The sequence below is a fragment of the Pipistrellus hanaki genome, assembly GCF_964339955.1.
Source record: "Pipistrellus hanaki genome assembly, chromosome: 1".
NCBI classification, from domain to species: domain Eukaryota; kingdom Metazoa; phylum Chordata; class Mammalia; order Chiroptera; family Vespertilionidae; genus Pipistrellus; species Pipistrellus hanaki.
The window spans coordinates 200,701,601-200,719,826 of record NC_140503.1 but is presented as its reverse complement, the minus strand read 5'-3'; the positions used below and the strand labels follow the sequence as shown (position 1 = coordinate 200,719,826).

Here is an 18,226-nt window from a genome sequence, read left to right as displayed (position 1 = left end):
AATTACAATAGCACTAAAAAAAAAAAAAATAGAATAAAATACTTAGATATAAATGTAACTAAGGAGATGGAAGATTTGTATATCAAAAACTACAAAACACTGATGAAAGAAATTAAAGACACAAACAAATAGAGAGTCCATGGACTAAAAGGTTTAATATTGCTAAAATGTCCATACTATCTAAAGCTATCTGTAGATTAATGCAATGCCTATCAAAATCCCAGTGGTGTTTTTTCTAAAACACCATTCTACACTTCATATGGAGCCACAAAAGACCAAAACATCCAAGTAAATACTGAAAAAGGAAACAAAGTTGGAGGTATCACATTTCTTGATTTTAAAATATATTACAAAGTTATAATAATCAAAACAGTATGATACTGGTGTAAAGACAGACATATAGGTCAATGGTACAGAATAGGAGTGCAGAAATATGCTTTGACAAGGCTGCCAATGATACACAATGGGGAAAGAAAAGGATAGTCTCTTCAACAAATCATGTTAGAAAAAATGGATACACACACCCAAAATAATAAAATTATATCCTGACTTTATACTATGAACAATTATTATTTAAAATAGATTAAGAATTGAATCCATAAAATTCTAAGAAGTCAAACTGGGAAAAACTTCATGAAATTGGTCTTGGCAATAATTTTATGGATAGAACATCAAAAGCACAGGCAACAACAACAATAAATAAATAAATTGAATTACATCAAACTAAAAAGGCTTCTGTACAGAAAAGGGCATAACAAAGTGAAAAAGGATCCTGTGGAATATGATAAAATATTTATAAACCATATTTCTGATAAGGGGTTATCTCCAAAATATATAAGAAATTTCTATAACTCAATATTTAAAAAAAAAATTCTAGTAACCCAATTTTTAAAATGAGCAGAGGACTTGAACATTTATTTCTCTGAAGAAGATATAGAAATGGCCAACAAGTATATTAAAAATATCCAGCATCACTAATAATCATGAAATTCAAATCAAAACCACAATAATATATCACCTCACAGGCATCAGGATGAAAAAACTAAAGATGATGTGTTGAGATGGACATGAAAGATTTGGAAAGTTTGCACACTGTTGATAGGAATGCAAAATGGTGCAGCCACTATGGAAAACAGTATGAAGGTTCTTCAAAATAATTAAAAATAGTACTGCCATATGATTCAGCAATCCCACTTCCAAATATTTATCCAAAAGTATTGCAGCCAGGATCTCAAAGACATATTAGCCCTCTCATGTTCATTGCAGTTCTAATCACATTAGCCAAGTTATAGAAACATCTAAATGGCCATGGATGGATGAATGGATAAAGAAAATGTGGCATATGCAATTATTCATCCTTAAAAAGAATAAGGAAATTCTACAATGTGCAACAATGGCAAAATGAACTAAGCCATCATAGAAATACAAACACTGCACAAATCCACTTATATAAAGTATCTAAAACAATCAAATTTATAGAATCAAAGAGTGGAATGATGTTGCCAGGGGCTGGGGGAGGAAGAATGGGGAGGTACTAGTCAACAGGCATAAAAAGTTTCAGTCAAGCAAGATCACTAAGCTCTAGAGATCTGCTGTACAACATTGTACTTATAGTCAACAGTAATGTGTTTCACACTTAAATGTTAAAAGGGTGGATCTCATGTTGAGCATTCTTACCATAATAATAATAATAATAATAATAATAATAATAATAATAAAAGAATAAAAGGGGTGAGTGAGTGGGAAGAGATCAACCAAAGAAGGTGTATGCATATATTCATATATTCATAACCCATGGACACAGACAATAGGGTGGTGGAGGCTTGGGGTTGGGGGGTGGGGAAGAGTGGATAATAAGGGGCCAATGAGAGAAAAATGGGACATATGTAATACTATCAACATTTGATAAAAAGATGGAGAAAAAACACACACACACAGTGAATAAAAGGCTCAAAACAAAAAAAAAATTAAAAATCAAGCTCAAGTTTTCCAACTAAAAAGATTAAATCCCTTTCTCTGAAGTCAAGTCACATTAAAGAAAAAGTCTAAGACTTACCTCAAAGCTCACAGCTCCATTGTGGTCTGTGTCAAACGCATTGAACAGAAAATGTGCATACGTTGTAGAGTCTGAAATGTTGAAAAGGGAATATTATTAAGTCAGCGTTTCAATATCTGACGTGAGAATTGTATAACATGCCAAAGTCCTAGTCCAAGTCAGGAAAATGTACTGTCTCCTTTAACTGGTGCTTTCTTCCCAGTTGCCCACCTCCTTTCAGTAGAGGATTGTAATTTGAGATTCACAGGAGTGAGCTACCTACATAGAGGCCATGCATGGCAGACATCTCTGTAACTTTCTGGCTAGAAATGACCTGAAAACTTGGATGTCTTGGATGATGTTACCAGCTCCAGGAGGAGTCATCGTACCAGAGGTGGGTGGGAGGATTAAGTGAGACCCATCTGGAAATTGGTTAGTGCTTGGCAGGGGCTATCCCTAGAAGTAAAAGAATAAAAATACTACTAACGAGACACAGATGAATTGCTATTATTAGTGTCGTTCCTCAATTTTACAATTTAGGTAAGCTATTGAGACTCAGAGAGGTTGAGACACTTGCCCGAAGTCACACAGTCAATAAGGAGTAGAGTGTCACATAACTGGGATCTTTCTCACTAAAAATCTAGGTTAGCCCGGAGCCTGTGAATTTGAGCCAGCAGTGACTTGGCAAGTGTCTGTCCCCCTGTTGGAAGGGGACTGTGTGGCCTTCAAAGTTCCTGGTGGCAAGCAGCAGGGAGCCCCTGCCCTGCCTAAGTCCTGGGTGGGATTTGGGGCTCTAAATCAGCTTTGGAAGGCTCTGAGTCCCCAATGTCTTATCACGCTGCGTAAAGACAATAAAGTACTCTAAAATCCACCTCTTCCCCTTAGTAGGTTTTCCCCTCTTGTACCTCTTCCTTCCTCCCTCTTCTGTTTCTCCTTTGTCTCCCTAATATCTGAGTTTTGTGCTTTCCTATTTTAAAAGCACGTACTTTTTCATACTGTTTTCTTTTCTTAGTGCACAGTTTTCATTTTTAAGTGCTTACGTGCTTGACTCTTGATCAAATCTACTTGATTATTTTAAATGTTTCATCTCGTGGGTTTTAGCCTTTTACCTTAATCTTTTTTTTTTTATATTAACAAAACTTGTAACCTTTTAGCTCATTGGCTCTACCTTTCATCTTCCGTTAAAAATCCATTTCTGCTTTAGAACTTTTAACCTTTATTTTTATTGAAATTTTAACAAAACTTCTATTCACCTTTTACTTTATGAATTGCTTTTCAGAGGTGGTCAAAACACTAAGTCATAGTAGCTGGAATGGATAATTGTCCTCCCCACATAAGGGAGGTCAGAGGTCATGCAAACTTCCTTCCCTGCTTTCAAGTGCCCATGGCTACTTATGGATTATTTTTCCTGAATGCTTCACCTCAGTGGTTCACAATATTGAAGGCCGTATATTTTTCAAAATGAAGGTGGGATTTTCTTTCATCTCGGAGCTCTAAATATGATACAAGTGATTGCTTATTTTTAAACATATGAATTACTAACACTTTTCAATGAATGAAACAGTTACTATAATTGGGTCCAAATAATATGTCAAGACACCATATGTAGAATGGATGTCCATCAGGCATGGATGGGTTGTCGGAAGAAATATTTGAATATGGGATGGGGAGTTAATTCAACCAGCTCAGTGAATTAACAAAAAGTTCTATTACAGAGTTATTGAGAACCAGCAGTCTATTTTATTCGCAAAGTTGTGTTGGTCTCAACAGTACTCTTACACAGAGTTCTAGAACAAATTAGTGCCCTGTGGAGATATGAGATGACAAGTCGTATCTTTAATTTGTTTTCAAGGCGGAAAAAAAAAAAAGATTTTGCATATTTTATAACGAGCTTTATTAAGCAGGTCTCTTGTTACCTTATTTATACAACCAGAGTGAATGCCTTTACCTTAGCAAGTGGAATTCACTATGAATAATGGCTCAGAACAAATGGTGCTGAGAATTTTTTAGATTTAGCAAACAGGGGCATAATTAATTGCCATTCTTCTCAAATGCTCTAGCTTTAAAGTTTCACATGTGGGACATTCACTCTCTAGGTCTGCCTTCGCGTGATCCAGGGGACTTCCTGTTCTTCTAAGTGTATCTTTGTAATTCTCTGGGAAGTGAAGCAGTTTAACAGCCTATAGGCACACTGTGCAGAGAGCAGTTGTTAATAGCGTAGTGAAGTCAGACTGCCTGAACTTGAGATTCAGCTCTACCAAATATAATAGTAACTGTGTGACCTTGGACAGGTTGTTTCATCTCTCTGTGACTGAGTTTCCTGTGAAACTGTAACAATATGTACTTCATAGAGTCATTATAAAAAGATTAGATGAAATGCTATATGCAAAGTACTTAGAACAGTTCTAGGTATATATTAAATGTTCATAAATATTAGGTATTTTTCTTTCATAGACACTACCCTTTTATTTCAACTCCCTTAAAGACATGTGATCAATTATTTTTATAAATGTAATATATTTCCCCTGAAAAGCTTCCTTTTTTTTTTTTTTTTTTAACTCTGTTGTATGTTTAACTGACTGGCATTCTAATTAGATACTTCATGCTGGATGGACTAGTAGATTTGTGTCTGAAAAATTATTGAAGATTCAGGTGAACTTTGTATCACTGGCCGGCTTTTGGAGATGCTATAGCTTTTAAAGAAGGGGAGTGATGCTATGTGCTTTGACTGGGCAAGAGGAAGGAGCTGAGGACTGAAGAATCTGGCTGGGCATAGAGGTGGGTGAAGAAAAGAAAAACTGTCCACAAAACTCCTGTGGTCTGGTTCCATCTGACTGTATTATTCATAGATACCGTGTTTCCCCAAAAATAAGACATCCTTTGAAAATAAGACCTAGCGCATGGAAAGATAAGACGTTACCTGAAAATAAGACCTAGCACAACTTTGGGAGAAAAAATTAATATAAGACACTGTCTTATTTTCGGGAAAACAGGGTAGTAGTAAATATTTGCTAAAAGGGTGAATAAATAGAAAGTAGAATCCTAACTTCTAGATTCCAATGTAGTTCAAGATGCAAAAGATATGAGTAGTTTCTGTTCCCCCATATCACCCAATAGTTCATATTTCCTTACATATAACAAAAACAGCACTGAATTTGATATGCCAAGATTGCTTCAGTTTTTTAGAATTTTACTTGGGAAGTTGAAATCTTACAGGTGGGGGAAACTGTTTGGGTTCTTAACATAGAAAGAGATCTTGGATATCACTTAACTATTTATGTATGTTTAACAATAAGTGCAGGTACTTTCAGTGGCTTAGCTAAGGTCAGCTAGTTAGTTCATGGTAGAGTCAGTAATAAAATCAAGGCATCTCAATGCCAACTCTTAGAAATAAATATTATTGGAGCAGAAAGAAAGCTGAGGCAACTTTGTTCCACATTTTATAGATATTATAAAAATGTTGCCCCCCATTTCACAGAGAAACAACCTGAGGCCAGAGAAGTAAATCACTTGAGTAACACACCTTGGTCTTGGTATAGTCTAGCCACAAACTCTTGATTTAGTCCAGTGACCTTAACCTAATTATTTCCAGACCACAATGATACATACCAATTAGCCCTTTCATTAAATAACCATTGATACACAGAATATTAGATTATCATGTTTCAGATCTGAGTATTGAAACTAATCTAGTTTATTTCTTTCTTCCCACCACAAATCCCTACTCCCTACCTGAATTGAAGCACAATGTATGGAATTGGCTTTTGAATATAGAGTATTTGAATATTGAGGTACCGTTGTTATGGAAAGGCAGGTTCATATACAATACATACATAGTAGTTTCTGTTCAACAAGCCCTTTACAAATCACTGAAAATTCTTACAAATATCATCCTAGATATTCAGTGATAGTTATTTAAAAAATTAAAAGAAAAATCTTATGTCCATCAAACCCATCGAAGTGCCTCAAAGTGCCTTAAACACAGTGGCTGATCAATAAATGTTTGTTGACTTAGAATTTTGTAACTGTAGCTCATTCCTTCCTTCCTTCAATAGCTGTTTATCAGCTGCCCAGTATAGCCAAAGTAAGTGCAAAATTCTTACACCGTAAGCAGGAAGAGCCCAGGAAATGGCAATTTTATGATCTTTAAAAATGCTTAGTAAGCTCAGAGCATCCTGCTAAAGCTTGCACTGTATGTGAAGTTGAAAAAGTAATGATCTAGGTAAAGGCATCAATATTCAGCGTCCACGCGGCTTGTTTTACAGCAGGCAGGCTTTATCCCTTGCAAATAAGAAGCTTCTGTTGAATCTAGCTGTGCTGACATCCAGAACACCAAACGAGCTGTACGTGGTAAACCACCTCCTAAGCAGCCGAGAAAATGAGGAGCCTGACACAATACAAATTGCAGGAGGTGCTATCGATGAGACAAGGCATCTTCCTGGCGGAAATGGTGAGACAGTGTGATGGATGGAGCCATCATTGTTACTGCTCAGAATGATATAAACCTGTTGCATTCAGATCAGCAACTTAAGTAAATGGATTCACAGGAGAGTGAAGATGGCCGTGGTATGAATTTTCCTGCCATTGGAGATGCCGATCTTCCTTAGGCCTTTTTCCCTTTAGTAGGAGGGTTGCAAGATCCAATTTGCATGCATGATAGTAATTTTTTTAAATGGCAAGCCATTATTCTTGAAAATATTTCATTTCCTTTATTTATGCCTGGTACTTTTAGATTTATGCATTCAATTAGCGTGCACAGTCAAAGGATTTTTAAGAGTACAATAGTAATTTTTCTCCAAATCCCTTTGGGTTTTGTAACAAGAATCCTTTGTGAAGAATTGTGCTTAAGTGAATGTTCTTTAATGCCCAAATTTTATTTTTCAAGTGAAAATTAATTTTTAATGTGGAAGTGTATCTAATTTGTATCATCTAATAACTTTCATTGGAGATAATAAAAAAGAAAGATTTCCATTTGTGCTAAGTACTTTGGTATTATTCCCTATCAGTATGTTGACAGACACTTAAATATATAGTAAGCATGATTTTTTTTTTAAATTCCATGGTTTTTAATAATCTATAAATATAAGAGTTAATAAAATAATATTCCAAATTCTTTATTAATGCTGACACTGGGACCATTACAATCTGGCAGTGGTCTCCATGACCAATCAGTAACTGTCTGTGGGCCCATTGGTTAATGAGATGGGCGAGGAAAGTTGTCTCATATGGCGTGTCTAAATTCCTATAATAATGGGCCACAGTGTTTTTTCTCAGAATTGAATTCTAATTAACTTCTCTTAAAAGGCCATCTTAAATGAAAATTTCTATTTTGACAATCCACAAAATCACTTTCAACCCACTGAAATTGCTAACACCAACTGTATTGAAATCCAGAAGAGAATCTAATTTTTGAAGGAAATAATTAATATTTAGATGCTGTAAACTTTCAAAATGCCCATGATAGCAATGACTCCATTGTATGGCTATAGCACCAGGTGAGGTGATGTCACTCAGTCATTAACCTGTTCACTCAGGTAAGCTAGGAGTGCTTATCCAGTTCTGCTACTTGTCAGCCATTGTTCCACAGCCGGGCATACAGCAGTGAACAAAACAGACAAAACCCTCTGATCCCCTGGAGGTGACATTCCAGTGGGGAAAGGGACAATAAATCATAACAAAAAGAGGTTAAATAGTATATACCCGTGGCTCTTCCACAAAATACCACGGCCTGAGCGAGTCTATTTTGAAGAAGTGGCATTAGAAAAAGTTTAAGTTTAAAAAACTTGGCTCTCAAAAGAAATTTCAACCGTTGTACTATTGATATTTGGCTCTGTTGACTAATGAGTTTGCAGACCAGTGGTATATACCATTAGGTGCTCTTGAGCGCTAAAAACATAAAGCAGGGAATGGGAAAGGGGAATGTTTAAGGGGTTGCAGTTTAAGGGAGAGTGGTATTTGAATAAAAGCAAAGGTGGTGAGATGTTGAATGGATATTTGAGAGAAGAGAGTTCGAGGCAGAAGGAACAGTAAGTTCAAAGGCCCCAGGAGCAGCAATATGATGGCCATGTTGGGGGAATGAAGGGTAAGAGGCCAGTGTAACTGGAACTTAGTGAGTCCACAGGGAGAATAGTGAAGGATAAGTGAGCAGGACACCAGTGAGCTCAAAGTGTAGGTCCTATGTAGGTTGTGGCCTCTGCCCTGATGGAACAAATAGAGCAGAGGGGTAACATGATCTGGCAGGATCACTCAGTTTGTGTTGAGAATCAATTATGCTAGGTAAGCAAGGAGGACAGTCAGAATCAGGGAGGTGAATTTAGAGACTGTTGAGTTATTTTGGCATGAGATGATAGTGAATTTTTTCAGTGGACAGTAGTAAAAAAAAGTTATTGAAAAGGAAATGGATGAACCTCTCTGTACCTTAGTTTCTGCATTAATTAAAAAGGGAGAATCATTTCTGGGGTTGTTGGAAGGTGAAGGGTAATGCATGACAGGGTCCATCACATGTCAGATGCCTGATAAATGGTGACCATATCAGCCCAGACTCAGTTTGTCTGGATGGCCTCGTTTTCATTTCCCCCCTTTCCTTCAGCTGCTCCAATTGTCCCACCTCTGCTCCCACAATAATATTTTTTAACTCTCTATCCTCACACACTTTATTTCGACATGGCCCACCTGCTACACTAGACTAGAACATTCTTTGGGGGCAGGTACCACATCTCATTACTTTTACACTACCAGCACCTAACACATAGTTGGCCACGCAGTAGACTGGTTGTGTGACACATCTGAGCTGGGCATCCTGATCGGCGATTGAAGGACAAACAGAAAGGTCCAGTGGCTTTCATTCATCACTAGCACCTATGCATTATCATTTTGCACTCCTGTTTCCTTTCCAATTAACATAATGTCTAGAGTGGCATTCATTTTTCTCAGATGGGGGGAGGGTGGCCATAGTAGGGTCACCTAAAAATAGAAAAACAGCAGAAAGGACCCTGGGTGAGGCTCTAAAAAAATCTAGTTTCTAACCCAGATCTGCCACTTAATGGATGTGTGGCCCCCAGCAAGCCATTTAATTTCTCTCAGCCCCAGATTTCGCATCTGTAAATCGAGGATAATTACATGTGTCCTAATTTTGAGAGTTGGGAGAATCAAATGACACCGATAATGCATGGGAGAGCCTGGAGGCATGGGACCAGGCTGTCATAGTCAGAAAGTGCTGTGCAAAGGGTCAATGGGGGGACAAAGGGAATATCTGTAATAATTTCAACAATAAAGATATATTTTAAAAATAACAACAAAAGTACTGTGCATTTGAGAGTCATAGTACTAGGCACCAATGATACCACTTGTGTTAAACTAAAGACCAAGCTCGTGGGTAGTTGCTAATTTGTAAGTAGTTTGCTTTTAGGATATAGTGAAACTCATGTGCTCTTGCATGGTGTGTATTAATTTTTCTTCATCATGATTAAAAATGTAGTCATGCCATGAAAGATGAATTGAACTGAAGATTGCCAACATAAGTAGTCTGCAAAGGATTAGGATGCAAGATCAACACCCAAAGAGAAGTGACCTCACCAAACGGCCATGTAGGTCAATTCCTTCTTCACTCTCCATCACAGGAAGAACAATGAACAATTACTCATGAGCAAACACCACAGAGAAAGTTCTAGAACATGGGGTTGAGGCTGAAGCTCAGCCTGCCCCACAGAGACCAAGAAAGAGTGTTGACGAAGGGCCAGAGAGACAGCTACTTGATTACCACATTGCCCCTCCCCAAGGCCAAAGCAGCACCAGGTGGAAGAAGAAAAAGAAAAAGTGATTGCAAGCATAATTCTAACAGAGTACATTAACAAGTCCTCACTCATACTCACCTCCCTGTGGAAAGAACTGTGAGTAAATCTCTTTGAAGGTTTCTTCGTTAACAACACCGCTGGGGCATTCCTGGAAAAAGTGGTAGAGAAGCAATATGAACAAAGTGTTCATAAAATTAATTTTTGCACATTTTTTAAAAACAGAGCTATCTACCATGGAAAGCTGCACCAAGAAAGCTAACCATCCAGCCATTATTACAAAGAGAATAAAGGCACACAATAAAGTTTTCTTGTCTCAGTTCTCACAGGAAGACAAAAATAATTGCAGATGCAAAAATCTTTGCATATAAAACTACAATGCTGCTTATAAGAACACATATGTTTATTATCAAAGAAGCACGAGGAAATTACTTGCTTTTCATAAATCAAGCATATTGCAAGATACCAATGATGTGGGCTTTGCTAGATCTTGGTGCTGTGTTCTCTGGAGATTTGCTGACCCAGAAAACCTTTAGTTCAACAAGAAAATGGGTGCTCCATTTGGGTCATAAGTGGCCTGGCCCAAGAAGTTTCTACCAGGAGTCATTCCTAATGTCTGTTAAAAATTGGTAACAGTTTGACCTTGAATAAGGCAGGACTGCACAATTTTCTAATTTCTGGAGGGGAGGGTCTGAAAAGAAATAGGCCTGAAGTTAATAAATTTCCACCTTTGTCCCATGGGTAGAATTATCTATGACTCATGGGTATTGATCATTTGTTTGAAAAGTGGGAACTCTGATCCATAAACAGATTTTTAAGTAATTTCAATATAAACTTGTGGTTAGAGGACTTGTCAGTGTCTTTTTCTCCCAACTTAATTTTTATAATAAACCTATGACTTGGGTATCTCCATTTATACAGGCAGAACTGGAGGCTTTGAGGCAAAGCACTATTATTAGGTAGCCCCTGAGAGAGCAGGTATGTGAGTTTGGGACATTCCAGGTCACCACAAGTTTTGGATTAGTTGAACCCTGTGGAAATAATGACCCCCAAAGACCAAAAATAAATAAATAATTTAATTTAAAAATGAGCAAAAAAGCAAGCAAGCAAATTGTGAAGATTGATTTTATGTGCCAACTTAAAAATGGTACAAATGGACTGTTCTCTACCTTTAATCATGGAGTGGTTCATCCACAAAAGTGGTATCTCCATCTGTTCGTAAAGAATGAATTTGGCAAGGCCATGTATCAATATACAGCTAAGTGTACATGATAGACAATGTGGTTGTATTAGGTAGGTTTTCTCTTACTGCTGTAACAAATAGGCCCCTCAATATGTAAAAAAATTAAACAGAATGTAGTCTATTTCTTGTTCATCTAACTGATTAACTGATGGTCCTTCTCCTGAGAGTCATTAAGGGAGAGAGGCTAATGAAAGCTTGGCTATGTTCAATATGTACCTTCTAAAGTCTCTATGATTGTCTTATCTAGAAAGAGAAAAAGACCTTGAGAAGTGTGCATGGAAGGTGTTTATGGGCCTATTTGTTACAGCAGTGGCAAACATGGTTTTGAAGTGGCAAAATTGTTTCTACTCTCATTTTATGTTAGAAATCATTGAATATGTCCACCCAAAACAAAAAGAAGTCTCATGTGTCCAAGACAAAAATAGAACACAGACTTGGTAAACTGTTCACAATGTCTGTCTTAGAGGCTTATCTGAAATATGTCTGAAATAGATATCCCACTGATGCTTCAGTATCAACATTATGAAATTATTTAGCAGTATGAAGTCTTCTCCCTTGGTGTCATGTTACAATTATGACATTTTCAAGCTAACATCCTATATAATAAAAGGCTAATATGCAAATTGACCAAACAGTGGAATCACTGGTCGCTATGATTTGCGCTAACCACCAGGGGGCAGACGCTCAATGCAGGAGCTGCCCCCTCATGGTCAGTGATCTCTCACAGGGGGAGTACTGCTCAGCCAGAACCCGGGCTCACAGCTGGCTAGCACAGCAATGGTTGTGGGAGTCTCTCCTGTCTCTGCAGCAGTGCTAAGGATGTCTGCCTGACAGCTTAGGCCCATTCCTCCCAGGGGAGCAGGCCTAAGCCATCAGTAGGAATTCCACTGAGGGCTCCCAGATTGTAAGAGGGCACAGGCCTGCCTGAGGGACCCCCCTCTCCCCCAAGTGCATGAATCTAATGTCCAATAATACTTCAACATCTCAGGATATGTTTTCTCAACAGGACTATTTCACTCACACAGGAAGGACCCAAGAAGCAGAAGAGCTGCCAAATTTTGGGAAAGCGAGAAATCCTCACTCATCTATACTTTGAGAAGATACTTTCACTTTCTATAAGCCCCCATGATTTGTATATTATATGTTCTAATGACATTTTGTCTGATTATTAACAAACTAGAAGCCTGGTGCACAGATTTGTGCACCAGTGGGGTCCCTCAGCCCAGTCTGCAGGGATTTGGATGAAACTGGCTATTTGTCATCTCCTGAGAGGTCCTGGTTTGTGAGAGGGTGCAGGCCAGGGCAAAGGACCCCACTGGTGCACTATTGGGGCAGGGTGGAGGGAGGGCACAGGAGAGTTCTAGGGCGTGCTTGGCCCATCTCACCTAGTTCTGATCTGCTGGATTTCAGCAGCAAGCTAACCTACTGGTCAGAGCATCTGCCCTGGTGGCCAGTGCCTGTCATAACGAATGGTCAAATGGTCAAACAGTTGGAGGGACAATTAGCATATGAGGTATATATATATATATGATTGTTCTGTGAAAAATATTCTGTCTACAGAAAAAAATTAAAGTAAATTAAAATTGCCATAATTTTACTACTATAAGATATTTTGATCACATATAGTGCATTTTAATATGCTTTATGAATAAAATTTGGAAAATACAAGAATATGGTATTGTATCTTATTAATTTTTAACTTCACAAAATATCCTGAACATTTTCATATCATGACTTTTAATGGCTGCATAATAATATACCCATTGAATTTATCATACTGTTGGATATTAAGGGAATTGTAGCATTTTGACTACATAGGAATAATGATGTCATTAATATTCTAGTGACTACACCTGGGGTACATTCTTTCTGACTCATCCCAGTAGGAGAATCCTAACACCAAAGGGTTTAAGCTCTTCCTATGCACAGTCACATTGCTTCCTGCAAAGACTGTACTGATATGTGCTACCTCCACTGGTTTGTGAGAAATTTTTACATCTAGAGGAACTGCTGACCAGAATCCCATGGGGATTTGACACACACCAAATCCCATGAGTAAACAACAATAATTTGCTTTCCTCATGAATCTAATTGTCATGCTGAAAATTGCCAGAGGATATCAAGGCATTTGTACTGATCTCTCCACGGGATAAAGTGATGTTTTCATGAAGACAAGGCTGCTTTGGGAGCAGGCTGTAGAGCCATATTATCACAATAACAACTGTTAACTGAGCCCATATTCCATGCCTGCTTATCGACATCATGTCTTTGGTGATTTTCTACTGACCTCAAAAGGTAGGAGTTATTTAGAAATGAAAAAAAAATGAAGCTCAGAGAGATTAAAATTAAGTAAAATGTGGGATGACACAGAGCCATCCATTTATTCATTCAACAAATAATTATTCAATGACTTCTATGTATTAAACACTGTTCTGGTCCTGACTGGTTTGGATCAGTGGATAGAAAATCGTCCTGTGGATTGAGGGATCCCAGGTTTGACTCCAACCAAGGGCATGTACCTTGGTTGTGGGCATATCCCCAGTAGGGGGTGTGCGGGAGGCAGCTGAATCCATGTTTCTCTCTCATTGATGTTTCTAACTCTCTATCTCTCTCCCTTCCTCTCTGTAAAAAAAAAATCAATACAATATATTAAAACAAAAAAAAAACAAAACAAAACACTGTTCTGCTCATTCTTCTCCTTCATTAATTAGGATGTTATCCAGTGTCTGGATTATCATCTGTTTTCCATTGAAACTGAAAAGGTGATCTCCTGGTAAACCATCAGTGGAAATACTTCTTTTGGAAAAACACAATGTTTGTTTGCTCCCAGAGCCAAATGAAGCTATTTCAATTAAAAAGGGATACTGATTTAAAAAATACATATCTCATGAGTTGTAGTTTGAGAATTTGTGGAAAATGTTTTTACTTTTTTTGAGAAATTATTGTCTTTAGTCCAGCCAGGACCTCTATCTTCCTCCCTACTACACACATTTTAATTATGAATGGCTAGACACTAAAGTGCTTTGGAAAAAGTGGCACTTTTTAGGTCAGGTTAAAATGAACCACTCCATCAAATGGTAGAGTGTCTTGGGGCTTTGCCTGCTGGTACATTAATCTATTATGGCCAGAGAGTGATTTTTTTTTATTGCTTCTTAAACACTTCACCATGATACGATCAGGATGCAATAAATGTGGAATGAGATTTTCTTGGCCCATAGCTGCCACTCACCTGTCAGTTGGTGAAGAGACATTTGCCTTTTGGGACTTTACAGAGGTGTTCCCTAATGATCCTTTTTGGTCCCTTCAGGTAGTCTTGTGACATCAAGTGAAGGTCAAAATAAGTTGTAAGTGTACAATGAATACTTTGGTATTTATTACTAACATCAGTATTAATAAAGTAGTGATTTTTATAATAACATGATGATGATGATAAGCGGATAATAGGAGTACTTTCTATGTTGTAAGCATTGTGTTAAATGCTTTACATGGGTTATGTCATGTGAATAAAGAGATGCTAGCCTTACTTCCACTTTACAGATGCGCAAATTGCCTTAGAGAGAAATTGCCCACATTCTTATAATTAGAATATTATAAGAGTGATGTCTATTGATCCCAAAATCAAGAAACTTGAGTGGTGTTTAAGCAACTTTAGAGATAACTCTATTCACTGGCTTCATTTTTAAAGTGAAGAGATTGACGTTGAGGTTAGAAGAATGGTCCATTAGCCACATGGTGGGTTTTTGAGCCTTATCTTGTGTCTGGGTTTCCTGGGGTTAGGCTGATGCATGGATACCGCAAATGCCTTCATGTCCATGTAATAGCTGGTATGTTCTGCTAAGCAGCACTTACAATAATGCAGTGGAATGTTTATGCTCCTGGGCGCTGGCGTTAAGGAGAAGAACTGGCTTGAACCCCTGATCTACCACTTAAATGCTGTGTAGCTTCAGACTAATTGTTTAATATAAGAATCTAAGTCTTATGGTTTTCCCCTGTAACATGGAGATAACTATTGACATCAGAGGAATGTTATAAAAATTAATTAAGATAATGCACGTTATGTTATCTTAACCCTCTTGTTTGCACATCATATTGCTCATCAAGTATTAGCTATTAGAGCCATAGTATTAACCAAGAATTTGATAAGCAGAGCACCTTTATACAGAGTCATTGTAACATCAATGTGGCTGTACCAAGGTTAACTGGTATTCAGCAAAGCAGTTGAACCCGGTAGAGTGCAGGTCTGATATAATGCAATGAGCCTGCAAAGCAGATATGAGTTATGTCTCCCACTCTAGCACTTTATAAATTGAATTTTCTCTATCGAATATTGTCAGAGCTTACCCTCAAAGGCATGAGAATATTGCAATTCTAAATGACATCTGAGAAGGATAAAGGCCACCACTGGAAATAAATGTCAGTAGAAATCCAGGAATCTTTTATCCATTAATTTAAAGGAGAGTTTTCCCTAATAATGCTTAGATGAATACATTCAAAATGCAGTAGTCCATACAAAGCACTTTAAATAGAGATCCATGTATCCATAGAAAATTGCTAAAGGAATTATTGTTTTGAGGTCTATCATGAATGCTTATCCTTCCACTACATAAGAAAGATTTTGAGCAGTAAGGACTGGGATTTGAACCTGAGTTTGACTAAAAAGTCTTTACCATATAGCTTACTAAGTTCCCTCCAGAAAAGCAAATGTAACTATAGAAAAGAAAAAATACACTGATGGAGAACTATTATCCCAGTATTTCTCAACCTCATTAAATTCACCAAAAAATTTACTAATACAGTGGAACCTCAATCCTCGAACTTAATTCGTTTTAGAAGACTTTGAGAAGTGATTTGTTGAAAAAGGAATCATTTTCCCCCATTAGAAATTATATAAATTGAATTAATCCTTTCCAAACCTACAAATGATTCCCTGCTTTAACGTTTCTTTTTTTAAAAATATATTTTATTGATTTTGTACAGAGAGTAAGGGAGCGAGATAGAGAGCTAGAAACATCGATGAGAGAGAGTCATCGATCAGCTGCTGCCTCTTGCACACCCTCTACTGGGGATATGCCCGCAACCAAGGTACATGCCCTTGACCGGAATCGAACCCGGGTCCCTTCAGTCCCCAAGCCGACGCTCTATCCATTGAGCCATAAATAAATCTTACATTTTTCGAATCCCCTACTGGCCTTAAGTGAATCACTTTCAGCACTTATTCCAGGGCTATTTTTTAGGAGGTCAGTATGCAGTATCTTCACTTTTTCATGCACCCCTGCCTCCGAATTGCTGTCACTGGCTTACTGCTTTCTTTTATTCAAATCCACGACAGTTTTTCTACCTCTTCAACTGCCTGTGATAATCGTTCCTTTCACACCTGAGCAACATTTGCACCCTTGATGGCCTCTTTATGTTTTAAAATAGTGAAAGGGTTAACAGGTCAAACACTGAAGTTTTGTTCCACAATCAAGGCATCATTTCCATGAACAACTTGGTAGAGAATGGAATCTTTTGAGATGGGAGATGTTCCAGAACCGAGGTTTGACTGTAATTTATTCAACAAATATTCTAAGACCGACAAGTATGATACCCACCTATTTGGAGTTGTAGTCCATGGGGGAGACAAACTTTATTTACACATTCACACAAATACAGTGGTGCCTCACACAACGAACTTAATTCGTTCCAGGAGCAAGCTTGTTATGCAAAAAGTTCGTTATGTGAAACGCGTTTTCCCATAACAATACATGTTAAAAAAAATAATTCGTTCTGTAGCATAAAATATGCTAAGATGACATAAAAAAATATGCTAAGATGACATTTTTATTTAGATACATCTAAAAACAATTTTAAAAAAAAAACACACATTTTTTTAATTTTAAGACAGACTAAGTAGAATCTACCGAATCTTGCACATCTTCATCCATTTTCTGCTTTTTGGCCGATGGTTTCATGAAAAACCTGTCCAAAGTTCGCTGTGCGAGGCGTTCGTTATGCGAGGCACCACTTAAATGATCCTAAGAAAGTCCATCAGGGCAAAATAGCATGGGAATCCTAACTAGTTTCATAAAATAATTCAAATGTCACAGGTGAGGAGATACGGAGGGAAGAATCTCAACTCCTCGGCTTATTTGCTTTCCCAAAGAAGGTGCAGGGCAAGATCAAAACCAGCTCTAACACATCTTATCACATATTCCTGTACTTCCGTGTTATTACCAATTCTGGGAAAAGAATACTTTGTCCCTCCCTCAGGTATTTGCCTCAGCAAATTACAATTTCAGGGGTAGCTCTGAGCCGCTGAAGCTTGGTTGTAAGTGAAAGGAATGTTTATTCTATTTAATGAAATTCTGTTTGTTGCAAATACTTGAGAAGTCTCTGCCCTTTTCTGCTTCAGAGCGATTCTTCAGAGGTTTTTCTCTAACTGGCAAGGGTCACAAAACCTGCCCCAGAGGAAGCTGTGTGACTCAGTGCTTCCAGGCTCTGTCGCCTGCAGCATTGCTCAAAAGGACACCCTGAGCCTGGGCTGGGGAAGAGACTTCAAAGGGGTCTCTGGAGCTCAGAGGATGCTCCCCTGTAAAGGACAAGGCAGCCTACAACGTGCTGAGTGTTTTATTACAACATCGAGACACAAGGGGGCAGCAGTGCCCTCCATGAGAGCCAGAAACTGGCTTTCCAGTTCACACGTAGGCAGTTCTTTCCCTAAGCTTTGTGCAAGTCCGACTAGATTTACTTCCAGAATTCTATTTTCCTTTTATGAAAGGTGACTGTGAGCTCCTGCTCCCATATTAGGTATATAGAGAAGTTAACCATTTCAGGGAAAGGAACCCAGATATTATTCTATCTTCCACCCTAGAAATTGGAGTAAAGTTATAACCTCTCTTTTTTGGCAGTTGTTAATTTTTGATCAGTTTAGTTACCAAAAATCTGTAGATTGTATGTGTAAGGATACAAGTAAATAAACAAGACAACAAAACCTGCAAAGTTTGAACCTAAGAGTCCTATAAATTCCTTCTTAAATTCATGTGGGCTCAGGAGTCAAACTTCTGGGATTTGGTTGGCTATATTATTACTGGGGAAAGATTTAAATCTTTAAAATAGGAATAATATTCATATCTCAGAGTTATTATGAGGTTTGAATAAAGACGACCCATATGCAATGTT

The 18,226-nt window shown here is 37.8% G+C and overlaps 1 protein-coding gene across 8 annotated transcripts in view; it reads right to left on the bottom strand.

Moving 5' to 3' along the window:
* Nucleotides 1-18,226, bottom strand: part of KCNIP4 (potassium voltage-gated channel interacting protein 4) — an 899,162-nt gene that overhangs the window by 20,578 nt on the left and 860,358 nt on the right. For all 8 annotated transcript variants that reach the window (XM_084898607.1, XM_084898606.1, XM_084898605.1 and 5 more), the window contains 2 exons: nucleotides 9,907-9,976; nucleotides 2,057-2,127 (listed from right to left, as the gene is read on the bottom strand). In XM_084898607.1, coding sequence (XP_084754733.1) covers nucleotides 2,057-2,127; nucleotides 9,907-9,976 — 141 coding nt within the window. The remainder of the gene's footprint in view (nucleotides 1-2,056; nucleotides 2,128-9,906; nucleotides 9,977-18,226) is intronic.